Raw genomic sequence first — 14,485 nt, forward strand, 5'->3', positions numbered from 1 at the left:
ATACCACCTTCATTTTTTCCCTCTATCTCTCCGTATGAATCAATCAGAAAGAGAATTTCTGTGTATTAGTCTAATAGAACTGATGTCATGTCTTAGATGGAAACAGCAAATGGTTCTATAAAAAAACAAATCTGTTTGTGACAATATAATATGATACAGAACAATTACTCTGTAATTTCCAATGGAAACAGGTGTATCTGCCTATTGATAGTTGTTTGAATCTCTCTGGCTCACATGAGTAAATTTAATACTTGTCAACCACAGCTTGTTGCTTTTGATGTTTCATAAACTAAAAATGTAGGTCTTGATGTTCCTACCCAGCTATACCAGGTTCATGATGAATTAAAATGTAAATGACATTCTCTGATGCTGCAGTGAAGTAAATGTACTGCACTGTTGGAGGTCTGCAAACAAATGCCCGCCTGCTAGTGATAAATAAACTGTTTTTTTTTTATGGGCAACTCTTAGGCTCCTTGTGCCAAATGCATTATGAGATTAAAGCATTCCTTTGTGCTTCCACAGATTTTGGGGATGACAGTGAAGAGGACAGCGACATGGAGCGGACGTGTGACTCTTTACTTATGTGTATTGTCACTGTGCTGAGTCACGGCTTGAGGAGTGGAGGGGGTGTTGGGGATGTTCTTCGCAAACCGTCAAAAGAGGTGCGTGCGGTTGTGATTAGGCCCCTGACTGTGTGTGCGTGCGACTGTGTGTGTGTGTGTGTCTGAGCTAAGTGGGTGTAACGCCAACAGCTGCAGCATGGGTCATGTGAGCTGGCTATGAGCCCATCATGCACTGAACTTGTTTTCATTTCCAAAGCATGGAGGTTTCACAATCTTTCCTTACAGCTGCATCACCTCCGCCTTGTTTGAGAATTAAACCTCAAAATAGATTTCCACTGAATGCAGGCTCAACCACTAATGATGTCAAAAGAGGATGTGAATGTCTGCCTCACGTACTCACAACACAGTGCAAGTTGGGAAAAAGTCTTGCTTAGTGTCTCTTAAGTCTCTTAAAGTCTCTCTTAAATTACTGAAATAAAACAGAACCATATAATCGCATGAATGGCACAGTGCCATAAGAATAAGCTTGTCCTAAATAAATGTGAGTGTGATTGTGTGACTGTATTAGTCTGGTGACCACTGCAGGATAATTCCCTTCAGGCTCACTCCATTCCTTTTGAAGAGGATTAACTAAAAATGGAAAATAAATAAATGAAACTGTATAATACACTGAGGTCCATTGCAGAGCCATTGGCTAATAATGTAAGACTTGTAAGTCGCTTTGGATAAAGGCATCTGCCAAAGGAGCAAATGTAAATGTAAAATAAACATATCTCTTCTGTTGTAAACTCATAATATATATATATAATATCTGTTTTATCTATATAACAGGCTGCACCAGGTTGACTGTCTCCCTGCCGTCTCTGTTACTGTAGCATCTGGCAGGTTACACCTGTGGTTTTGTGTTTCCATTAACATCCATGATGACCAGGGTTAACCTGGTTTCATCCCCAGGACATGTTTATGTAAACACCTGCCCTTTGGGTCATACATTTAAATAGAACAATCTCCAATCAGTCCCTCGTGATATGAAATCTTCTCAGCATTCTGTTCTCACATTAAAGTCAATTATTACCATGATCTTTTTAAGTTTCTCGTCCCTACCTCTGAAGAGTCAGTGGCCAAACTGTAAAGAAGTTACTGTTGTTCACCTTCAGGTTGGCCCTACTTTCCATTTAACCCTGGTTTGTGTTCCTTTCACAGGAACCACTGTTTGCAGCCAGAGTTATATACGACTTGCTGTTCTTCTTCATGGTCATCATCATTGTCCTCAATCTCATCTTTGGTGTTATCATTGACACGTTCGCCGACCTGAGGAGTGAAAAACAGAAGAAAGAAGAAGTGCTGAAGACAACCTGCTTCATCTGTGGTGAGACTGCTTAGCCAATCTGTTATTGGGATAGTTGTAAGCTCCCTTATGTTTTTTTTCACCGTGCAGTTGCCGCATGGTGCACTTTGTAAAGTTATAAAGTAGCATTTAAACAATTAGTTTTTTAATCAATTAGTCAGTTGATCATGGGAATTTAAAATACAGATGGGTTTTGAGTAAGCTATCAAAGAAGAATGGTGAAAATTTGGAGCTGCATTTTTTTAGTTTTTTTTTTATCTAACTGTTGCTCAGACAAAATAAGCAACAGTGCTCTGGGAACCAGTACTGAAAATCTGTGTTTATCATAGATTTTATCTTTTATATGGCCCAGTTTTCCTAGCTAAAGGTCAGTAGTTTGTGCTGAAATATTTTCCTAATGATATTGTCTTGGGAATCAAACTTGTAACTTTCCAGTGACATGATAGCTTTGTTAATAATTGGGGCATCCTGCCAGCCTGTGCTGTATTGCTGGAAGGACTGTTTCAAAGACTTTGCGTCACTAGTACTCTTCCACAATCCTTCGGATGTCGCTTGGGTCATTCCCAAAATCCCCTCTTAGGATGTTTGATTTGTTGGTGTGTCTGTGGTTTCTGGTTAGTAAGTTTCAGTGAAGGTGCATGCAGTGTGTTGCAGTCCCCCTCCTCTCCTCTTCCTCCCCCTCTCTCACTTTGCTGTCGTTCCAAAGAAGGCTGAGTCATGAGGGCTTCCTGCCACTGCTCTGCTCGCCTCCATAATTCATGTCTGTCTCACACGCACACATTTTCTCCCACTCGTTCACACGCACACACTTAATTTTCATACCATATGTTTTGTGCAACTTTGCTGATTACCCAAACTTTGTCCCTCGGTTTGGCATCATCTGCATTTCCTTATATGCACATTATATGACTGCGTAGATAAGTACATGCTGCTGAGTCTGAGCGCAGATGTACAGTGTGTACGTATGTGTGTGTGCGCATCTGCATGTTAATGAATGTGAGCCCAGCAGTACATGTTGTATGCGAACGTGTGTGTGTGTGTGTGTGTGTGTGCGCGCGTATGTTGGGTCAGGCAGTCAGGACAAGTGGTAAGCATATGGAATGAGAACAGTCTTATGTCACCCAGCCAGCCATCAGCTCTAACTCGCTCATATTAAATAAGGCCAGGCCACAGGGGGAGCTGCCGTCTCTATGGTTTCCAGAAGGACCACGAGGGAACAGGAGATGCAGAGATTAGGAGCCGATCTCCACAGGCTTAAGTAGCTCTCCATCCTCTACCTTGGTTTTATGAGCCATCGATCTTTCTCACAGTCTTGTATTAGTTTTTTTCTTTGGGGTCTGTAACCAGTGACTGATTCACACCATGAGCTTCCTGCACACAAGATTTTTACCTGTAGCTGAATTTATTTCTGTTCAATGAATCAGCCTCAATCCCACAGTAAAATGGCATCCTCCACCTTCTACAGAAAAAGTGAAATAAGAGCTTGTTAACAGGGAGCAGGCTGAATGTCTTAAAATGACTGATGTTCTCTCTTGTTGAGTCATTGCCTATATTCGGAAAAAAACTTGACACCCTACACTAAACATATCATCCTTTACTAAACATTTAGGAGAATTTTGTGAAATGTCGCAATAATGTTATTGTGCATTATACAATCTAATATTGTGAGGACGCAAGTTTTAAGAACAACCAGTTATTCACTCAGTTTAAAATGAGATGACATATTGATAATTTATTCCCAACGGCCAAAGTGGTGTTTGAAAGGAGAATACAGAATTGCAAAGAACAAAGGTTGAAAATTGACATGTCATTTTCAGGGACCCTAGAGTTGTTCCCATGCACATGAAAAGGTGGATGATTTTGTGAACCAGCAGACTGTATTGTCTGTTTTACAGGAGTGTTAAAAGTTGTGAAGCAAAGATGTAATCATCTTTAGAGAATTACCATCAATAATATTGCGTTATAACAGATATTTTTCTATGATTGAATATTAATGAAGAGCTCACTTTTAAGGTGTAAAGAAAATGCTGCTGCAGTTTTTGAACTACAGCAGACAGGCGACAGACAGCACGTATTTTACTTGTCAAATCCACCCAAAAAAAAAAAAAATCCCCACAGCTAATGCATCCCTGGTGTTCTCGTCTTTTCATTGCTGTCTGCAGTGCAATGCAAAACAAAAAATGTGCTGTTTCATCTCTTTCAAGGACACAACACGAGCTCTGCTCATCTGACAGCCTGTCATGGGTGACACTCAATTTTCTAGAGTTTGAACCTATAATTTAGTGTGGATGTGCTTGTTGTAAGAACCCTGCTTTATACTTGCATAGAAGCAACCGTATTCTGCTATTTGTTACCAATATTTATTTCTTGTCTATCTTTTGCTCTTTTTACTCTGTTTTGTTTGTATAGTTAACGTGTTTTTAATGTCATGTATATGTTGTTGTTCTTAAAAAGCCATTTATTGTCAGTTTTAAACATTCCTGGCATTTACTTAGTTTTTATTTATTCATATTCATTTACCCAATTTTGACAATGTGAGTGCCATTTACCCTGTTCAGATCACAGGAGAGGTTAGCTATAAAAGTTCCCCATACCGGCTCTGAACTGGGGAGGACTGGTGTCCAGTGAATCTTAATAGCAGAATAAACTGCAGCACAAACTTAAGTTAGAGACACTCATTCCTTTGCGTGTTCCTGACTGATTTTGTACAGATCTTCTCTCAAGTTTTTCTTGCCAGAGAGAGCTTTACCTTAGTCAGACTTCCTGAATAGATAAAGCTTATCTAACTTAGCACTAATCTATTTGAGAATTATGTTGCCTCTTTTTCTTTCATTTATGCATACAGAGTGGCGTGTTCCCCCTCCTAATGTGAGGTTTCAGTTTTTTTCAAAAACCCTTAATGGAAAGTGTGTTGTGAGACAGAAACTTGTCAAATAGAAGCCAGGTTTTTTTTTAGTTTCCTTTTTTTTTTTCCCCCTCCCCTTTAAACATTGTGTACCTTTTTACCATGAATAATGTGTCTGATCACTCCTGTACAGGCCTGGAGCGGGACAAGTTTGATAACAAGACAGTGACTTTTGAAGAGCACATCAAAGAGGAGCACAACATGTGGCACTACCTGTTCTTTATTGTACTGGTAAAAGTTAAAGATTCCACCGAGTACACAGGCCCCGAGAGCTACGTGGCTGAGATGATCAAGGTAAACAAAAAGCATGTACACGCCCTGAAAAACAAATATTGTAAATGGGTAAATGTACTATCAGACCACACAGGCTTGGAGGTGAAGGTGATCCACATGCTGCATGGGATCGCTGGCCTGCAGCACACAGGGAATAATAGGGAGAAGACATGTTTTTCCACAGAGAAATGATTGCCTGAGATTCACTGCTTGATGACTTACATGTTTTTTCCCTTTTACGTTTATTATTTCAAAGCCATTCTGTGGAATGAGTGTATCCCTTGGCTGCTGACATTTACACAATCCTGACTGACACATTAAGTGTGATGGGCGTCTCCTATTTTGTCACGTTTTGGTACGTTAACAGTGATCAAGCATAGTTCATCAGGTTGTGCGGCTGAGTCAGATGTGTAAACGTGTACTGGCTGGTCACATACACCTTAGCAACAGTAAACTGTTCCCCTTTTCTAACCTCAACTGACAGACTCACCAGTTATACACATTTAATGACATAAACAGATGGGTATAGATAAACAGGAACTCAGTGATCGTATGTGCTCATTCTGCAGCAATAATGCTACGCAAGCCTGTTCCTCTGAATTACAGACCAGGGTGATTTGTAGTTCACATTTAAGAACTTGATTGCCAAACAAGTAATGCCTTTCTGTTACAATTACTAAATTTTTTTTTTGGCATAACTCCAGCTTTATAAATTCCCAAGAAAATCAACTTAACAACCTCCAAATGAAAAAAAAGTCAGTGGCTGATATTCTTGGGTGACCACAGGAGCACAACCTGGACTGGTTTCCACGGATGCGTGCCATGTCACTGGTGAGCAGCGATGCAGAGGGTGAGCAGAATGAAATCAGGAACCTGCAGGAGAAGCTGGAGTCGACCATGAGGCTGGTGGCCAACCTGTCGGGACAGCTGACTGAGCTCAAGGAGCAGGTATATCATGTGACAGTAAATCATACACTCCCTCACTTTGACTTCTTTTTCTTAATAGTTTTGCACATTAGTTTTTGTATGATTTAAGTCCTTCATTGTTTACATCCATGTCTTCTTCTTCTTCTCTGCCCTTGTTAGCACAGTATTTATTACTATGTCACTGCAGCAGAATAGCCTTAAACAAAGCAGCGTACTCTGGCGCATGCATCTACATACATTAGCGTACACAATACAAACAAAATATAGGCATCTGCTTGTATAAACTTTGCTCTGTAGTGCTACTATTGGTCAAAAACTCCACAGGGTACCTTTAAACTACAGTACGGTCATGCCAGATTGCAGAGGTGATAGCTGATGGAAATGTCAAATTTCAGCTGTGCTCTTTGTTTCATTACAGATGACAGAGCAGAGGAAGCAGAAGCAACGAATCGGCCTCCTTGGACATCCCCCTCACATGAACATTAATCCCCAGCAGCCTGCCTGAGGGTTCCTGGGGCCCGTTTCACTAGTGCCTGCACTCCTGACAGTGTACCACGTTAGACAGGGAGAAAGCCAAAACACGTCCTCCTCCAGTATGTATTTAGGTCGATATCTGACTGTATACTTTGGCAGACACTCCTACAATAAGTGTTTCCACAACATACGTGTCTGTGAAGTGAAAGTTATCTGAGTATGTTACTCATGGTCTCGAGTGCGGATGTGTCTGTGTGGGTGCAGTGTGCACCAAGTGCCTCAGGACCTGAGAAGCCAGTCCTGTAGGCTTTGGAGATGAAAACACTGACTTCAGCTTCACTACCCCGAATGCCTTCTGCATTGTACCACACTGACAGCATGCCAAAGTTCAGCCATTGTCCCTGAGTGAGTACTCCTCTCAAGTGGCCTTGGATTGAGGTTTAAATCCTCAGTGTTGCACCAGCAAACTCAGGTCACATGTGGATTTGAAGTTTTGTTTGAACTCTACAACACATTATTTAATATTTTTGCTTTTTGACAGCAATAGGTATAGTTTATAATATGCAATGTCTAAATAAGAGTGAACTATTTTTGGGAACTGGTATTTGCTTTTATATTTGAAATGATAAAATCTTATATTTAAAATGTGGAGACAAACAACTCATCTAAACAATCCTGAAGAATTCACCACATTTTCCACGGTTTCAAAAATGCTGATAGGAATCCTATACAGTTTATGTTTGTTGTTGTTTTTTTATCACAAGGGCAAGAATTTGTTACCACTTTCATAATCCTTTATAATCTCACATGAAGGTTCTACTTGTTCCAGGACACTTCAGATTAAAAAAGGCCTTTTGAGGTTTCATTTAAGGTTGTAGTCAAGAGAAATAATATAATGACTTGTATGAACCTACCAAATCATGTGACCGCTACACTTCCAAAGCTGGTTCCATGTTGTGCTTAATAAGTGGAATTATGTTGAAGCCTGGAACCAGACTTTCTAAAGGATTTTGGAAGCAACAGTAAATTAGATTTATTATTCTTCTGTGCACTTGATTATTTAATCTTCCTTTAATTCATTTAGTCCTAAAGCACTGATGTTTTCTGTAGCACACAAATGATTGTCATGTTTTGGTTGGTCACTTTGTAAAAGATCCACAACAGAATGACTGTTTGAGTGTCTGTGAGTGTGTGTGAGGAAAAGAAGATGAACTAAAAGATGTCAGTTGGAGTGCTGCTCAACCAAACTGAACTTTTATACTAACAGATGGTTTGTGTCTGAATTGTACATTCCATTCTTGGAGACTATTTAAATAAACGAGTGTGTAAAACAATCAGATGGTGGTTAAACAGTATCTGCATCCTGTTGGAAGTCAAGCATGGGACCACAGCACGTGAGGCCAAGTCGTTGCCATTGAGTTCATTCTGATACCTTAGCGTGTATCATTTTATCTGAGTAACTGCTTATTTGTTGGAAGCTGGATTGGTGCCATTCCTCTGAAATGCTGCAGGCAGATGAATGAGGAGCAGCACAAAAAGTAAATTTGTTACATTACTGACAGATGAAGTCGGAAATCTCATCAACGGTCCTCTAAACATGAGGAAGTGCCCTAATCTTATGTAACCGTGTTGTATGATGAAATATCTTAACATGTTGTGTACACACAAGGGGTCACACAGACGGACCCTTTATAGAATTTTCTTCCTTTTCTTTGGATTTTCTGAAGACTGATATTATATCATAAATATAGTCCCAACAAACATACATTTTGCATTCAAAGAAAATGTTATCACCTGAAATATTTTTGAAGTAGCCAATTGCAACACTTTTGACATCATCTTTCCATTTGTCAGTGGGCTGTAAATATGATATTTCTAACAGCTAATGGTTTTTAACAGCATATGTTGTAACATTATTCAGTTACCCCAGCATTTTGTCCAACAGGATACATATGTTTTTTGTCTTGTGCCTAAAACAAGAAACGACAAGGTGGTGTTTTCCCCAGTATTCTCAAAGAATGTCACAAAATCTACAACTGAATTAAGACAAATGTACTTTTGTCAGGATTTTCTAAAAATCTAATTCAGTTCTTAATTGTATTACATTTTCCTATATTATGTTCAAGGGGCTTTCCATAGTTGTTCTGGTTATTTAATTATAGCTAAATCACTGTGACCTGTCATATGGCCATCTTGAAATTACTGTGTCTGTAGCCCATCTCATTTAATTTACTACACTCTAGGAATTTTAGAGTTTAGTAAATTAAATTGAGTTTTTTGATAAAGTCAATCATGTGGTCATGGGATGTGAGCCTTTTGAAGCTTTCAGTAAGAATGACAAGCCTCACTTCTTACTGTGAAATTGATTACTTTTCTGAAGCTATGAAAGATCTGGTATATCAGGTCGTCTCAGTGTCATGAAAGACAGACTTTCGAGGTTAATGTCACCTGAGATTCTGACAACAACTGTGACAACTACAACTTTCTTTCATTTTCATCAGATAAGGTAGACAGATAATCCAAATGAACACACTCCTTAAATACAATATTTTCCTCTAGTGAGTTTTGTGTAAGTTGATAAACTTAAAGCATATATCAAACTTAATTGTGAGTACGAGTACATAAATACAAAACATTTTCTTAGTTCCTATTCTGAAAAGAAGTCTTCAGAAATCATTGCATTCATCCCATTAAGATTTTCACTATAGTGACTGGAGGGATTTTGGTGAATGTGGTTTCCAGGCAAAGTCCTGAGGGACATGTGGATAAATGAAACAAGAATGGCTGGGGGGGAATGCTACAGCGTTTCCAATCACATCATAATTCGTACTGTGATAGGTATAATTGCTTACAGCTTCACAAACCTGAGCTTCATAATGGGGTCATTAATCCAGCCTGACTTCAACAAGTGGAGGATTTTTTTTTTTTTTTTTTTTGCCAAGGTAAAGTAAATTCCAACAAACCTGTGTTTGCACAGTGTTTCATTTGCAGTAAGAAATGTAATTCACGAAAAACCTTAATAAAAAAAAAAAAAAAAAAAAAGGTGTACTATGATCTGTGCTCATAGCCTGCAGCAGACAGGTGCAGCCGCCGTGTGCTGGAGAGCTGGATGTGGCCTGTGCGCTCAGCAGGCTGCCGGAGCCATGAGGAGCTCAACGTGACAGCCGGCACCGCCTCACGACAACAAGCGGCCCCACACACGCACCGGCACACGTGGTTCTCCCGCCACCGCAGTGTTTATACCAGAGACCACCTGTAGATCACTGCAACAGAGCACTCAATATCCATCTATTATTATTGTTATTAATATTATTTTTATTAGGCCTATTACATTGTTTTGGTCAAAAATGTGTGGATATAAAAGCATTTAATTGAATTTTGGCTCAATGGCACATTGATATTAAACCATGAATATAAAAGCGGCTGGTAATAATGTTCACTTGGGTGCAGACTCATAATGTTTCTGAAACCTTCCTGCCTCCACATGACTCTGATGCAGCGCTCAGTTAAAAGTCACTTCACTGCACTTGATGGAATAAGCGGGCATTTCTGTGCTGAATAATAATCCTGCAGGGCATCATTTATGCCCCTGGCTACTGAAGTTTTTTAAATTGTGTTTTGTTTGTTTTTGTGGTTTTTTGTTTGTTTGTTTGTTTGTTTTTGTTTTTTGTTTTTTTTTTATTGGCAGCGGGGAGACCACCGTACCCACTCGCCTCCCGTGCCCCGGGCCTGCTCTGATCGGCTGCCAGTCAGTGCCTTGTTTCCACACACTTCAGCGTGGTGGTACACGGGATCCGACAGGCGCCTCCCTCTGCCCTGACGTCCGCCCACTGAGGCTCCTTATCGGCGGAGAGTGGGCCGTCCCTCCGCCGTGGATACAGCGCCGCTCGACACGTGAGGCTCATGTGACGGAGGCAGGTCAGGCTGAGCGGAGAGTCAGAGGGTTTATTTAACTCGTCGCTCCGTCCTCCCCCACTTTCCTAACACGCCACCAAGAGGGTTGCCTTCCTTCTGCGGCGGGGACCACGGCGTGGAAATCGCAAGGAATAACTTGAAACCATTTTCGCACCCAAAAATAACCTTTGTATGAATTAGACCAGTGTTAGATTATAATAAATCAGGCAACATTTTTTTTTTTTTTTACCCTTTTTGAAGCATTTTTGGTGCATCTCAAAAACCGCGGTTTACTATATATATATATATATATATATATATATATATTTAAATCGCTTAAATAAAGGCGTGTTTATTTGTGACTGCATTGGAAAAGTACCTCGACTGCGTAACTGGAGTAAAAAAGAATGGAGCGAATTCCAAGCGCGCAGCCACCACCTCTGTCCAAACACCAGGCTGATCTGTCAGACGTGCAGGGGTAAGTTATACTTTGAAAAAAATGTGTTCAGTAGACTCCGGAGCCTTTTTCTCAGGCCACTTGTCTATATTATTTATTCTCTCTCACACACTTCACCAAACCATCACCTCATATTTAATAGTTCTCATCTCTTTATGTTTCCTTTAGGATGGATTTCCCGATGTATGTTTATAAACCCAGGCGGGGGATGAAGAGAGGAGAGGAGAGCAAGGTTCGTTGTTATTTTTTGTTTATTACCAACTTTTAAAATTGCAGCCTAACCACAGAGCTCTTATTAAAGGGCGTGAACTACAAGGGAAGAATTAGGCTGGTAGTAGTCCTGTAGTCCCATAAATGGCTGACCTAATTTCTGCTATGACATAACTCCTGGAGAGCTCCATATCAGTGACCGCCTCTGATCATAAAGAGCTGGCTGTGTGCTCTCAGACCAGACGAATTTACCCAACAATGCTGTTTATTCTTGCAGGAGACCTACAAGCTGCCTCACAGGCTTATTGAGAAGAAAAGGCGTGACCGGATAAACGAGTGCATCGCGCAGTTGAAAGATTTATTACCAGAGCACCTGAAACTCACGGTAAGTTCATGCTGTAGCTGGGAGGGATAATGGGATTCAACTGTATTGAGTGGCATGCACCATCGAGTGGCTGTTTAGTGGTATTACATCTTCTGAGCTCAGTGCGTCAGCAGTCAGTGAATGACAGCTCTTGCTGAAGGATGTGTCTTGAGTCATATTTCACTGCTTTAAGTGGGGATTTAAAAAGTTCAATCCAAATTCACATTATCACATTGTTTATGAAATTTATATTATCCTTTATCATAATAAACATTTCCTAATTATTATATCTGTTGACTGTTGTTTTACTGATCATGATAATATAGTATAATAATAATAATATATTAGAGATCACGCTTAAGTGGGCAGGAAAGCTTAGTTCCTATGTGTTATGTAAGAGGTGAGGATGTGCTGACGGTGTGTGTCTCCTACAGACTCTGGGCCATCTGGAGAAGGCTGTGGTTTTAGAGCTGACGCTCAAGCATGTGAAAGCCCTCACCTCTCTTCTGGAGCAACAGCAGCAGAAGATCCTCGCTCTGCAGAATGGCATTGAAATTGGTGAGCGGCAGATCACTTAGACACTCACAAATACGCACACGTAGAACAAGATGTTTTTGTCGGACAGCATGTAAATTATCAAGATGAATACGCAATGATAGGAATATGCAGAGTTGCAGGCAAATAAGTCATTTCTTCATCAAGCATAGCTACAGATGTTGGAAAAGAAAGTAAAAATCAGCAAAATCTCCCAACTATATCAAATTACATAATTCCTGACTGTGTGGTTTCCTGCTGTGTTTATAGAGCAGCCTCCTGTCAGCCAGGAGAAGTCAGAGGAGATGTTCCGCTCTGGCTTCCACATGTGTGCCAAGGAGATTCTTCAGTATGTAGCCAGTCATGAGACTGATGGAGACTTCACGCCATCCCATGTGATCAATCACCTTCACAAGTTGGCTGCAGAGGTGCTGCAAAATCCAGTCCGACCCCGCACCCCTCTCAGCCCCCGACACGAGGAAAAAATCCCTACCTACCACCAACCTCACAAGGAGATGCACACCAGCATGCCCCCTAAACCCAGCGAGGGCTATGGGAGGAACTGTGTGCCTGTCATTCAGCGGACGTACGCTCCGCCGAGTAGTGAGCAGAGTGGCAGTGACACGGATACAGACAGCGGCTATGGGGGAGAGCTGGAGAAGAATGAATCTGGGGCACCACAGGGACGCCCAGATTACTACGGCCAGGAGAGCCAGCTGAAGCGTGTGCTGGGAGAGCGGCAGAGCTCCAGCATCAAGCAGGAGGATGATGAGCCACGCCACAAACGACCCCGGGTGGAGTCGTCTGAAGATGAGCTGCTGTCAGGTGGAGAGTCATCAACTTCATCGTCCTCTAGCGGTTACGGCAGTTACATGAGTGTATCCCCCAACCATCCACCTCCTCCACATCCCCTCTGCATGCCTTTCTACCTCATTCCACCCTCTGCTGCAGCCTACCTGCCAATGCTGGAGAAATGCTGGTACCCCGGGGCCGTGCCCATGCTCTACCCTGGTGTTGGGGGTTCCGCACCCGCTATGTCCAGTGAAAGACCACCTCCACCTCAGCTAGTGTTGTCTCCCAGGGGAGGCTCTCCAGCCCCAGCCATATCTCAGACACCCATGGACTCCCCCGCCCTCCTTCAGGCACTAAAGCAGGTACCACCCCTCAACCTGGAAACCAAAGACTGAGAGATGATAGAACAGATGAAGACATGATCGTGTTCTAGTACCCAGGAGCAGAGACAGTAGTAGGAGGGAGAAGAAAACTGAGCCGTTCCATAATCCACCCTCATTCCTCTCCTGTGTTCCTCAACCTGGAGGTCAAACAGCACAGCAAATGAGAGGACTTGCAGAAATGATCAAGGAGAGATGGAGCGGGGGGGAAGGGGGGGGGGGCAGCATCCATCCACACTCGGAGGATGCAAAGCTCTAGTTGAATGTTCAATGCTCAGTCATATTACTCAGCGCAAATGTATCATATAAACTGGACCTACCCTGCACACACACACACACAAACACACACACACACACACACACACACTTGGTTGAATGTAAAGAAAGAAACGTTTTAGATGCTGCTGTTAAAGTATAAACGCCGATGACACTGATGCATCTCACTTGTAACTGTTGCAATAGAGACATGCCATCTTTGTTCTCTAGAAATCATTGCACCAAATGTTTAGTGGTAATATTTCACCCAAAGTTTATCGCCTATGTCCGGTAGGTCACCATTAGCGTCACTGAAAATGCCCTTTGAATCAGACACTATGATGACTGACATCATAAAATACAGGGGTTCCCTTAGGTGTGTACAGACGAGAGTAAGGGTATACCCTAAGCATGGATGAAGGAACGGGCCACCACATGACCACACTGAATGAGAAGTCTTGTTTTTCATTGACAAACAGACAGTTGAGATGGAGTTTCTGTAATTATTGTTCATAGACTTCTTGTACATTTCTATTTTTGATACCTGTGCTCGCACTCTGTCCATCTGGAGAGATAGAAGGAGGGCAGAGTGTGGACAATTGTACGTTGTGTACTCAGAAACTGTGTACATACTGTAGCACTGTGCTGGACCTGGTCTGCATACTCGACATCTGTTTCTGCTCAAGTCAAACCTGGTGTTTGTTCTTGCTGTTGCCTTTTACTTGTGAAAAGCTGATAAATCTCAGATGTTCATTCTCTGTACTGCGTATGAATACTGGAGTCAAAGGAGTGAGGAGGAGAGAAGTGAATGTAAAAGTTTTACCAGAAGACTAGTTTTCTATAGAAAGAGGTACTTGAGATTTTATATTTTGGGACCTACATGAAAGATGTTTGATGTACATATTTTGTCTATAAATGTTGATATACATTATATAAGTGTATTAATAAAGTATTTTTTTTCCCGTGGAAATTTGCTTTGACTGTATGTGTATGAAAGAGAAGGAGAGTGTGTGTGAAAGCATCTTGTAATGAAATTCAATTTGTCCAGATTTAGTTCTTTTACAGCACCAAAACATTCATGTCACAGGGAACACTTATGTAACGACAGC

At 41.4% G+C, this 14,485-nt stretch overlaps 2 protein-coding genes across 6 annotated transcripts in view; both read left to right on the plus strand.

The window, feature by feature from the left end:
• The window catches only part of LOC139630702 (inositol 1,4,5-trisphosphate-gated calcium channel ITPR1), a 66,404-nt gene extending 58,577 nt beyond the window's left edge, over positions 1–7,827 (plus strand). For all 5 annotated transcript variants that reach the window (XM_071494367.1, XM_071494363.1, XM_071494364.1 and 2 more), the window contains 5 exons: positions 523–662; positions 1,767–1,932; positions 4,950–5,110; positions 5,876–6,037; positions 6,435–7,827. In XM_071494367.1, coding sequence (XP_071350468.1) covers positions 523–662; positions 1,767–1,932; positions 4,950–5,110; positions 5,876–6,037; positions 6,435–6,521 — 716 coding nt within the window. In that variant the 3' untranslated portion in view covers positions 6,522–7,827. The remainder of the gene's footprint in view (positions 1–522; positions 663–1,766; positions 1,933–4,949; positions 5,111–5,875; positions 6,038–6,434) is intronic.
• Positions 7,828–10,400: 2,573 nt separating this feature from the next.
• LOC139630707 (class E basic helix-loop-helix protein 40-like) lies at positions 10,401–14,346 on the plus strand. Its single transcript, XM_071494374.1, has 5 exons — positions 10,401–10,862; positions 11,010–11,073; positions 11,329–11,436; positions 11,850–11,973; positions 12,220–14,346. Exons 1-5 carry the CDS (start codon positions 10,792–10,794, stop codon positions 13,134–13,136), a joined length of 1,284 nt encoding a protein of 427 aa, XP_071350475.1. The 5' UTR covers positions 10,401–10,791; the 3' UTR covers positions 13,137–14,346.
• Positions 14,347–14,485: the final 139 nt, after the last annotated feature.

Source organism: Trachinotus anak, unplaced genomic scaffold (genome assembly GCF_046630095.1).
Source record: "Trachinotus anak isolate AG129_WGS33_773 ecotype Australia unplaced genomic scaffold, CSIRO_AGI_Tana_v1 ptg000013l, whole genome shotgun sequence".
Taxonomy (NCBI): Eukaryota; Metazoa; Chordata; class Actinopteri; order Carangiformes; family Carangidae; genus Trachinotus; species Trachinotus anak.

Excerpts from the sequence above, each read along its gene's own strand:
- LOC139630707 (XM_071494374.1), top strand. The coding sequence starts at position 10,792 with ATGGAGCGAATTCCAAGCGCGCAGCCACCACCTCTGTCCAAACACCAG. Across the intron at positions 10,863-11,009 it reads GATCTGTCAGACGTGCAGGG|GATGGATTTCCCGATGTATG; the intron begins GTAAGTTATACT and ends TGTTTCCTTTAG. Across the intron at positions 11,074-11,328 it reads AGAGAGGAGAGGAGAGCAAG|GAGACCTACAAGCTGCCTCA; the intron begins GTTCGTTGTTAT and ends TTATTCTTGCAG.